The 12,218-nt window shown below is 33.6% G+C and overlaps 1 protein-coding gene across 2 annotated transcripts in view; it reads right to left on the reverse strand.

Annotated features, from left to right (window-relative positions):
- Positions 1-4,401: 4,401 nt before the first annotated feature.
- Positions 4,402-12,218, reverse strand: part of TJP1 (tight junction protein 1) — a 313,265-nt gene continuing 305,448 nt past the window's right edge. Inside the window, exons 26-29 of one of the 2 annotated variants that reach the window (XM_044665401.1) lie at positions 10,862-11,339; positions 9,236-9,453; positions 8,561-8,644; positions 4,402-6,261 (exon numbers count right to left, since the gene is read on the reverse strand). In XM_044665401.1, coding sequence (XP_044521336.1) covers positions 6,167-6,261; positions 8,561-8,644; positions 9,236-9,453; positions 10,862-11,339 — 875 coding nt within the window. In that variant the 3' untranslated portion in view covers positions 4,402-6,166. Of the gene's footprint in view, positions 6,262-8,500; positions 8,645-9,235; positions 9,454-10,861; positions 11,340-12,218 lie in introns of both variants that reach the window. The other variant, XM_044665400.1, reaches the window with a different exon arrangement.

Raw genomic sequence — 12,218 nt, forward strand, 5'->3', positions numbered from 1 at the left:
CACTTCACCATCAGGTTAGACCTAGAGTATTAGAAGAAAAGCAGTAGTATCAACTTATGATCCAGTGCTCAGAGGAAATGAGAAAACTTATCAACCTGAGAGCAACAGAGAGGGCTATGGTATTCCCAAATATCTGCCCTAGACAAAAAAAAAATGCTACCAGAGCCCACTTTGGAGCATGAAGACCCTTCATTAAGCAAATGACATTGTCAAAAGGAACCTAAAAAGTATTAAAATCATTATGAAGTACTGAATAAGAAACTGATGACCAAAGAGGCATAGGATCTTTTTTCATCAATGCTGTCTACCGAAGTCAAGGAATTCAGAAGAGAAATTTAATTTGTAAGTGAGAAGACAAAGATACTGAGATCCTGATTTCTGGGATTCAGCTTACTTGCCACAGATGGAATACAACTAGTTTGGTAAGAATTTATTTGCTTAGTGACTTTCAAATCTAATCACAGGCTGTAAATAAATAGGATGAGAGAGAATGTCTATCCCCAAGCAATCTACTAATCTACTATAAAGGGTAGCTACAAAAATAGCTCCCAAGACAGCCAGAAGGTCTTGGGAGACAAAATTTTAAAATAGACATTAATAAAATCCATGGCCTTCTAAAAAGTCTATACACAAGTACCTGAAGATTAGACGATAAGCAAGGAGAACAGGGCAGCTGGGTGGCTCAGTAGATTGAGAGCCAAGTCTAAAGATGGGAGGTCCTAGGTTCAAATTTGGCCTCAGACTCCTAGTTGTGTGACCCTGGGCAAGTCACTTGACCCCAATTGCCTAGCCCTTACCACTCTTCTGCCTTGGAACCAATACACAGTATTGATTCTAAGATAGAAGGTAAGGTTTTTAAAAAATAAAATAAGCAAGGAGAACCACAAGTCCTAGGACAAAGAGAAAAATTTAAAGCCACAGGTATATCAGAGATTTGGTAGAATGAAAGCCTTGACAGGACCGTGGCTCTGAATGACTGTAATTTACCAAAACACAAATAGGATGAGTAGAATGTGGAGGTGCTAGAATGTTCTCATTAATTAAAAATGGTAGGCTCAAGTTGAGGGAAATCCTGAAACCAGAGGAGAAGCAAGATGGAAAAGAATTATTTGAGTGAAAAATCAATAAAAGGAGAAACAGAAGTGATTTTTTTCAAATGTATAAATGCTACAGATCATATGAACAAAAGAAACAAAAAAAAATAAGTTAGAGGAATAGATCACAAGCTTCACACAGAGCAATGTGGTAATAAGAGATAATTTTCTTGGAATCTATTTAAGAAATAAATTGATCATTCATAAGGTAGAGATATCAAATGGGAGAATTACTATTCATTGAGGGAAGTGACCATTCCCTGAAGGATGAGATGGAACAGAAGAAATCCAAGTATACTTTTTGACTGGTAAACTAGATTTTGGGAAAGCAGATTTTAAAGGGGTTAGAGGAAAAATAGTTAGAATGCCATAAACTAAAATGTTACAAGGTAAGTTAGTCCAGAGTGAATGAGAAATGCTCTAGAATTAAATTTTTTTAGATATTACCAATGAGGGAAAAAAATGCAATTGGTCAGAAGAGAATGATATGGATGCTCAGCAGATTGGGCCTTATCACATGAGGAAGAGCGCAAATCAGTCTTTCAAACTGTTTGGCATAATAGTAAATGATTTATTAATTAACAAAGGGTAAGGAGGGAGAATTTAGGAATGAGGATGCCCAAATCTCCAAGTTCTATTACTTCCCTCTTTCCTCTACATCCATCACGAGATGGAGTCTTCCAAATCTTGAAGCTCCCTATCACTCCCTGCTTCTGGCTAAATATTCCCAAACCCTCTCTCTATGCTACCTGACAAGTTGAATAAGGGTGAACTCCAATTGATTGAGTCCACCAACGGCTGGACTGGGCCTGAGGCAAACACCTCAGCCCTCACACACCAACAGACTTAGGATGACACTTCTCAGTCAGGGTTGACAGTAAAGAGGTCTTCTTTAAGGTTTCTTCTGTGGAAAATGTACTTCCAAAAAGAAATTGAAAGCTTTCCCTTCTCTCACAAACAGGCTTGGATAGAAAAGGTCAGCAGTGAGCAGGTCCTTTCTCTCAGGCTTCAGGACAGAAAGAGAGAGAAGTGACCATTGTACCTTCAAAACTCTCCCTCCTCTTTCCCCTGCATTCCAGAATCTTCTCTTCAGAGTTCCTAGCATGTGCCCATGCTAGCCTCTGCAAGACAACCTTAAACATCACTTAAACTTACTCTTATTTTTATAATCCTGTCTCTACAACTCAAATATATAAAGACGCAAAGCAAGGTAGCAGAGGGATAAATGCATAAAGAAGTATGGCATGATCATATAAAAATAGAGAGTAGTGTTAAAATACTGAATGATTTGAGTGAGAGGAAAGAGTATAAAGACAACAAAAAGGTTTGGGTTTTTTAAAGCAATACTGGTTCAAAGAATGGGATAAAGAAAGAATAGGACTTCTTCTAAATGGATGAATCTTATGAGAGAATACCAATTTAAATAATTTCCCCACCCCAATTTCCTGTTTAACCTTGGAAGTGAAAAAACAAATGTAACTAATAAGGAATTGAAAGCCAAGATAAAGTAATAGTTAGGGGAGCACCTACTTGCTTCTAATGGATTCAAATCACCTGACCCACATACCCTGCATTCTTACATACTAAAAAACTTGGTAAATAATTGCTGAGCCACTGTCAATGATATTTGAAAGATCATGGAAAATGGAAAAGGTACTCCAAGAAGGAAGACTAAATGGAAATGACAGAGTGTTGGGCCTGATGTCTAGAAGATGAGTTCAAATCTGGGCTCAGATACTAGTTTTATGAGCTTAGGCATGTCATTTGCCTCAATTTCCTCAACTGTAAAATGAAGATTATAACAGCACCTATTTCACAGGCTTGTTGTGAGGATATATACACACACATACATATAAATAAATATATATAAAAAGATAATAGGGTTAAAAAATTAAAAAACTAAAAAGAATAGAATCATATGCAATAATCTAGTGAACTGGACTAATAATACCAGGAAAATTCTAGAACAGATCATCACTAAAGAGATGGAGATCAAACATTTAGGGAATTATAAAGAGAGCGTTTCCAAAGAAAAGGTCAAGTTCAGTTACCATACATTCCTTTTTTTTTTTTGGACATGATTAGTAAATTAGTAGATGTGGTAAATACTACAGATTTAGGTTTACCAATGATTTGATAAAAGTTTCTCAAGTTAATGTCATGTGAAAGATGTAGACTAGATGATGATACAATTAGATTAAATAAAAACCAACAATTAGATAATACAATTAATTCAAAACTAGTTGGATGACCAGAGTCAACAAATAGTTAATGGTTCAATATTAATGTGGCAAGAGGTCGCCAAAGAAGTACCTCAAGGATTTGTGCTATTTACAGTTTTGCAAATGACAAATGCATAAAAGGTATGCTCAAAATCCAATGTTAACACAAAGCTGAGAGGGACAGCATACTAAACAACTGTCAGGATCTAGATAGGCAATGGGCTTGGTCTTCAAAAAGGATAATGGGTTACGTTACATTGCAATTAAAAATTCACAGCTATTAGCATGGTTTGGAAAGAGTTCTAAAAAAGATCTAGAGATTTTAGTGCACTGCAAACTTAGTGAGTAAAGAACATGATGTGGGAAAATAATAAATGAGCTAACTTGCATTAAAAGGCACAGCTTCCTAGAAATAGGTAAGTGAAAACATTTCTGTACTCTGCCCTTTTTAGATGTCCTCTGAAATATTATGTTCAGTTCTGGGTGCTACAATTTAAGAAGGATATTGATCAACTGGAGAATGTCTTGAAGAGAGCAACCAGGATAGTGATTGAAGGGCCTTTAGTCCACATCACATGAGGATTAGTTGAAGGAAATGGGCCTCTTTAGCCTGTAATAAATAAGACTTTTTGTGGAAACATAATAACTATGTTCAAATATCTGAAGGGCTGTCAGGTGTAGAAATGATTAGACGTTTTCTGTTTGGTTGCAGAAAGTAGGAGGAGGAGGAGCAAAAGGTGAAAGCTGCAAAAAAAGGCAATTTAAGCTTGCTATTAAGAAAAAATTACTAATAGTGAGTATTGTCCAAAAGTATAATGAGATGCCCTTGAGAAGTGGTAGGTTTCACCCTCAGGCTGGTGGTCTTCAAATGGAAGCTAGATAAGTACTTCTATATGTAAAATGGAGATTGTTATTAAGAACAAGTTGTACTAGATGGCTACTGAGGTCCTGTCTAACTTGAGATTAAGTAAAGAGAACCTACAAAAGTTTTATATTTGATGTCTGGGGGGTTTTCCTGCCAGTTACTAAATGAAGAATTAAATGAAACTAGTTTGAATATTAAATATGGACATAGAATAATAAGATACAATAACAAAAAACTTTTATTTTTTATCTTAGGAAATATATAACAGAACACCATACTAGAAAAAGTGCTAGGATTCTTTTATTCTATATGTAAAATCCCGAAGTCTGGTGAAGACTGCATCAACTTGTTACCCAAATAATGTCAGAAATTAGTGGGTAAAGAATAAAAATAATGTATTTCTTGCCAGAGGCAAGAGGTTTAAGTGGCGATGTATCAATGTTAAGAATTTCTAAAACAGAGCCCAAGCCAGCATTTTATTATTTTAAAAAGTTTTATTCTGCTTATTTAGAAATTTGAATTTTTTAATAACTGCAAAGAAAAAAATCATCCACACCTGAAGAGCTAATATAATTGATTAACAGAATGCAGTGGTGTATCATTCTAAACAAATAGTGCTGATGTGCCATAATAAATTGTCTATTAGTAAAAAAATACATTTTAGGGCACATAATACAGCATCTGTATCACAAATTACAGTAGGGATACTTTTCAAGAATTTAATCAAACTAGAGAATTTTGAATAATGCATCTTTCAAATGCAGCACTTAAAAATGTAACAATTCTGCATTCTTGTTCTAAAAAATGTCCTTATATTTTTATCATAGAAATGCTGCTTTATTGCTGCAAGATGTCAAAGTTCAAGGCTCAAAAGGTATAGGAGAGAATACAAAGATATCCTTTAAGAAACTTGTTTTATATATATATATATATGCATATATAAAAAGGTAAAGTTTATAAAAGTTAATTTACAAACCAAGAACAAAAGGGGTATGCACGCATTATGTACAAGCATCCTTATCTATAAATTTTCAAATGCATAGCAAACCCTCCCTACCCCAACATGGGGAAAAACCCCATACTGTTATTTTCTTCTGGTTCTATTCTGGTTGATGACATTTTGTTTCAAACCAACAAATTCACAATCATTTCCCCCCAATTTGTCTCATGATATATAGATAAGCACAAAAGCCATACAAAAACTTAGCCATACAGAACTAGGATAGTCTAAAACTATTAAAAAACATAAGGGTAAGGCATCCCTGCTGGTTAATATGTCTGTAGTTATATGGTTAATTTACAGATTCAAATAGGCCACTGAACCAGTCTCATATGCTCTGTGTCCGTCTCAAAAAAAAGTTAAGTGTCTTCACATAAAGTAAGTCAATACCAATTCGTTTTCCAAACAAGCTCTTATTACCCTAGCTGCAGCTTGCTGTTAAACCCACTATATTGGATACATGCATCAGATACATTTGCATTTCAAGAGGGGATATATGTGTGTGTGTGTGTGTGTATACATGTGTGTGTACACACCCTGTGCAAATCAAAATAAACAATGTGTCTTGTCAAACCCAGGCTGAAATGCTGTAGTTTTATATCAGCATAGTTAAAAAAATAATATAGTCCAAAATATATCCCCCATTCACTGCCTGGTAATTTAACGGAAATCTACCACTGTAAAGTTTCCAGTGCCCTTCAAAAATACAAAAGCCAATTAAAAACTAAAATGCATTCACAATACCTCCCTCCCCTCAGTTCATACCAGTTTTTCATCACATCTTCCAAGTTTTGTGGCATGTTTTCTGATCATGGTTCAAGGGTGTCCTTGCTAAACCATCATAAGCTGAAACAAAATACTCAATACTAACAAATCCCATCATCACGTCTATGAACAGCATAATACTTGATAAGAGTGGTTCCACTTAAAATTCAGTAAGTCTAACCCAGTTTCACATTATTTAATCAAGTTTCTACTTTAAGTATTAAAAATGGTCAATCAAAACAGAAACACAATTTGCTCCAACAAGATAATTTGGATCTCCAGGAAGGGACTTGTTCTGCCAGGTCTTAGGGTCACCTAAGAGAGAAAACAAATTGACATTTATTACTATTAAACAAAGGTTTGCATGGCAATCACATAGCTAAAACACACAAGTGTCCACAATCCTTGAGTAGATAGTAGAATGCACATATGTATAATTTTTGCTCTTTAAAATGGGGCTTTATCATTAAAGACAAGTATTTCTAAATTTCCAAAGAAATTATGATCTTTGTATTCTGTCTTAACTGATCTGTTTAATGAACAAGTTGGATTCCTTATTGGTTTTAAAAGACTAGATTCAAAATAATTTCTTTTTTGCCTAGTTTCCAAGAAAGGTCCACTTAGTGAATTTATACAACTGTAATATAAAAAAAATTTAAGTGCTTCAATCTGACAAATATGTGTACATATTTTCTACAACACATTAGATGTCAAAGTAGCTTTATAGGTGAATACTTTTAATGTAAAAGATGTGACTCTATGTAAAGTGAAGTATAAACTTAAGTTTGTATGACTGAAAGTTTCTATTTTCAAAGAAACATGTAGTAAAACTTTTCATAAAACAATAAGCTATATATTTGATTTTCCATATTGAGATAATCTCACTAATTTGGACTATTTAAAGTACATTCACATGGTCCCTACCATAGTTTAAATTATAAGAAACACATAAATACACACATGTAAAACATTAATTTATATTAAAAAAAAAAAAAAAGAAGCATTCGTTCAAATTGGTCTAAAGTTTTGTGTATTGGAATCTATTGGGAAAACTCTTATAGAGTATCCAAAAAAGACTTTTGGGACACCTTGTATAAATAATAATAATAATAATAATCATTTAAATGATAAATAATAGACTTCTGAAATATGTGGAGCTTAAAAAATAGTGTTATCTAGCAAAAACATGGGTAGGACACCCAGAATTAGAATCTTGCCTTAGACATTTACTAATTGTGTGACCTGGGCAATCACTCAACCTCTGACTCAGATTCCTCATGTATAAAATAAGGTTCAAAGCTGTGATATATTTGTAAAATACTTTGCAAAACTTAAAGCATCATAGGAATGCTAACTATTATTATATTATTCTACTACTACTACTACTACTACTACTACTACTACTACTACTACTACTACTACTACTACTACTACTACTACTACTACTACTACTACTACTACTACTACTACTACTACTACTACTACTAGCCAGAATTTTTTACAAACACGTAGAAAACAATCTTATTTTATACTCACAAACTTGGTGTGATAGGTATTATAATCAACTTTTTTACAGATGAGGAAACTGAGGCTGAGTGGTTAAGTGACTTTCCAAGGGTCACAAGCTAGTGGCTGTGGCAAGATTTGAATTTGAGCTTTCTTGACACTAAGTCTAACACTACCCATTGCATTACCCAGTAGACAAAAAGACTGCTATAATCTTTACACTTTAAAATTCTCAGTTAACCAAGCAAATTGAATTATTAAATTATGAAAAATTACAAATTACAAAAAATTAACATTTGAATTAATATTTTCTGTATCAGAGCTTCTTTAGTGGAATACACATTTAGTAATAGTCATTTGTTATCTTAATTCAGAAGTACAACATACAAAATACTGAAAATTGTGATAATGCAATGGAAGAGCTGAAATCAAGATCTTAGTAACAGAAGCACAAAAAAAGAGGATATACACAAGGGAAAAATATTAATTACAATAAAAATTGTTTATTTCTGCTGATCTGGCCAAAATTCTTTCAAAATTACTTTGACATCCCCTTGTAGAACAAGGAAATATAAATATTTAGATCCAACAAATAAAGGAAACATGAATGCACAAGAAAATTACTTAAAGAAGAAACCAAGTAGGAATGCTTAACAAAGGTCAGTTGCACTTCTTATTAGTTTTAGGTAAATCTTCAATTCAATTTTTCCACTGCATTCTGAAAACTTTGCAGAACAGATGCCTGTGTTAATAATCTGAGAAAGTAAAAGCTAAAAATAAGATGACACTGGTGAACCAATTTTAGAAACATTTATTGAGTACCTATTGCAAAATATGAAAAAGGCAAAAAGTTTTTCACCTACCCATATTAATTTGTCCACCCATGACTGACAATATTTGTACTGCGAGTTAATTTAGAAATGCTCATAATGAAATAGAAAGTGACATCAAATGGGATGGCAATGCTATGCAGTGATCATTAGTCCAGTGAACCAATCATATGACAAGCACCCAAAAGCCCCAAAAGGACAGAGGGAGGACAGCATACCCGACGAGGAGTCGGATGATTTTAGAGCAAAAGACCAACCATCAGGAGTCATAGACGCACAATGTGGTAAGCGCAGCTCCACTGGCTTCAGGAATTTTAGTCCATGGGGCCCACACATAACCAAAGGGCTGAGCAGCGTTTCACCTACAATTCAGGGAAAAGTTATAACAAAGACCCTCAAATTACAAAGCAAAGAGTTATTTGGTCAGAACAAAACTGTTGCATTGACTGTGATAAAACTGTATATTCAAAAATGTGCTGAATGGTCTAATTTAAGAGTTCCTAAACTCTGCTGAGAACTTTCAGACCACTTTGCATTTTACAATCTGATTAAATTTGTGTATCAGGAGAATTCAGCTCATCTTAACTCTGAATCAGTCCATGTAGTTGATAAATTGATATATTTTACCTCCATATAGAAAAGCAAAAAGATAAGAAAAATTCCTTTTCTCAGGAAACTGAAATTCTACTATAATACAAATATGTGGTAAAGTGGAATGATTAAGAAAGATGGAAATGGAGATAATAAATCTTACTTTTATCTATGCAAATATTTCTGATTTGCCAAATTTATAGAAGATGACCATTCAATACTATGCCAATTATACCATATTTCTAATTCTCCCAATCTTTGTAATAAGAGATTCAGTGTATAAATGTAATAAAACTACCAACTGTTATAACTTCTTATATAGAACAAAAACAAAGTAATTTTTAAGTAAATCACATATTTACCTTTTTCTTTATCCAAAGGTGGTAGGATGCTATTATCACGGCAAACTTTGAAATAGATTTCTTGCTCAATTCCTTCAGGGATGGCCCCTTGTGGGATAATTATACTAACTCCAGTTTCTATGGAACTTAAGACACCACCATTGCTATTAAAAATTCCTCTTGCTGTGGCTACGACAGTATGACCATCTTCATCTTCATCATCTTCCAAAGCTGAAGGACTGAGAATTTATGAATATTTAAAGAATGTGGTACAAAAGAATATTATGAGGGTTTGTGTTTAATTTATTTCTCATTACCTATGATAAGAAGGCACAGAAGAGTTAGGTAAAAGTAACCACCTTGACTTCACAAAGATGCTGAAGTAAGATTTTTTTTTTCTATTATGAAAGCTTTTATCTCATATGTATGATAAAGTAAAACAATAAAGACATGCTCTTACTTGGGAAATATAATTTCTTTAGCTAAGTAATTTGTCTCTATCATTTATTATATTTTAAGACTTTTGGAATCTAAATTATTTACCTGCCAATTAAACCTTACAGTAAATTTGCTTGAAAAAGATACTTTAAAATACACACACACACACATTTTTTTTAATTCATGAGAACTTAAATGATTATTTCTCATTCCATTGTATTCCCAATGACAGAATACCTCAGAAACACTGAAGTCCTTAAATTCAGCCAAGTGTTCAATCTAAACTTACATATCCCTTAAAAGTCAACACGCATACCAATCAATCAAGGAAAGCTGTAGTAAGGGGTTATAATCTCAAGGTAGACAGGAATGAATTTGGAAGGCTTCTTGCAGGAAAATAATTTTGAAATAAATTTTAAAGGAGGGGAAAAAACATAAATGAGACAAGGAAAAGAACATAACACTGAATTAAGTTCTCAAACAACAAACATTAGGTGATAGATGTAAACTAAGGCCGAGATATTTTTGTTCTAGAAATAGCACAAATTTGTCACGGTATGTTTTCAATTCATGAAAAGTGCAATCGACACACAGAAGTAACAAAAGAAAGAAAATAAATTAAATGCTCATTTATGACTAGCTATGATCTGACCTTAAAAGGACAGGTAGGAAAAATTCTGTTGAAATGAACTAACTCAAGCATGTGATTAATTAAGTTAAACAAAAGGTTTCTGGACCTACTAGAGAAAGTATAATAATATGCAGGTCTCTTTTGTTGCTTGTACACCATTTTTTAGACATAGATTTTGGTTTCTATGACTTAAATCTTGATCTTTGATTTAGCTTCCATGTGGTTTAGGGGATTAGATAGATTTTATTTAGCAAGGGGAAAAAATCAGATTCTTCTAATTATAGAGTTGACTATGCTATGGACAGGGTCTAGGAAAAACATATGTAAAAAATTATTCCAAGACACAGAAAAGACTTTTTAACAACAAACAGACCCCCTTTTCACAATAATGAAATCTAGGATAGAAGACATTTTTCAATGATTTCCTTCAAAGGTGGTGGTGGTGTTTAAATTTATCACTGCAAGGCCTGTTACCACCATAGGGAAACAATAATATTAAATGACAACTATACACAAAAATCAAAGGAAATCCTAATTCTCTAATTTTAAAAAGTTCGAAGTCAGAATATGAACCTTACCTTACAGGAATTGCTTTAGGCACTGCACTAATATTATTTGGTTGATATTTGGGTCTATCTGTCTGAATGGAGAATGTCTCTACTCCACTGTCAAACTCAGGAGGTTGTGATGAACTGTGTGTTTTCAAAAATGGTTTTGGAGAATTTGGAGCCTTGGATGACAACTCCAGTTTATGCTGAGTTTCATTTGGCAGGAGATTATGATTAAATTTAGGACTTTCAAATTTTCGTTCAAATGGTCTAGCAGAACTTGTGTATGGTTTTGGTGTAAATCGGTTATATGCTGGAGTGATTGTTTTCTGAGTCTGTTCAGTTCCATTGACTGGGCCTTTGTCAGGAAAACTTTTCTGAGGATAGAAAGTGGATTGAACAGTATCTTCTCGGTTTGAAGATCTGAATGTTGCTGGCTTATTTTGGGATGGAGGTGGGTCTGGCTTAGACACTAAAGAATTCTGAAAGTCCATTGACAAAGAGTTTCCTGAAAAAGAAAAAATATGTAAGGAGAGGGGTTTACTAGTCAGAAAGAGGAGTAAAACAATAGAAGGTGAGAGCAATGATTTTTTAAAAGTATGAATAAAACAAGAAAAAAAAACTACAAAGACAACTTAGTACTTCATTGAAATTAATGTTACTTTTTGACAGCATCCCACCTATTTCACCTCATCTTTTTTAGGCTGCGGTCTGAAAAGTCATATTCAAGGCTAAGTTATGATTTTCTAGCAGTGAGAGAGCTCCTATTCCCTTTGGGAACAATAAATCAGTAATGGAAATGTTTTCAGTATTTCTTCCTCAGACCCTTGTTTAGGAGAAAACAGGCTTATGGGGTAGGTATGAGACACTAAGGTGCTATGTGGAAAGGGCTGAGGCCAGTGGGGAAGGGAGGAGGAATGGAACCATTTAATTTTACTCTGTGTATTAACAGTTTTAGAGGAGAAAATTCTTCCCTTGCTCATTTAAGCTATGATAAGGTAAAATGGGGATATGTTCATTCTTTATTCCTAAAAGATAAACTATAATATAATTAAAGAAATATTTAAGAGATTAATTTTCATATGAAAAATATTTGAATCTAACAGAATTGACAATCAGGTACTACTCTCAGAACTGGGAGATATTGGAATTTTTAGAAATTTGAGATCGAAATGAAGTGTAAAACTGGAAAAATAGGTGTCAATGTACCAAATTAATTATCCAACTGAACATGATTAAAATGAGAATATAAATTGCTACTGAGAGAAATACTAAGTTAATTTTTGTAAGCTTCTAGTTCACTGAATGGCATCTCTCTCTCTCTCTCTCTCTCTCTCTCTCTCTCTCTCTCTCTCTCTCTCTCTCTCTCTCTCTCTCTCTATATATA

This window comes from Gracilinanus agilis, chromosome 2, assembly GCF_016433145.1.
Source record: "Gracilinanus agilis isolate LMUSP501 chromosome 2, AgileGrace, whole genome shotgun sequence".
NCBI classification, from domain to species: domain Eukaryota; kingdom Metazoa; phylum Chordata; class Mammalia; order Didelphimorphia; family Didelphidae; genus Gracilinanus; species Gracilinanus agilis.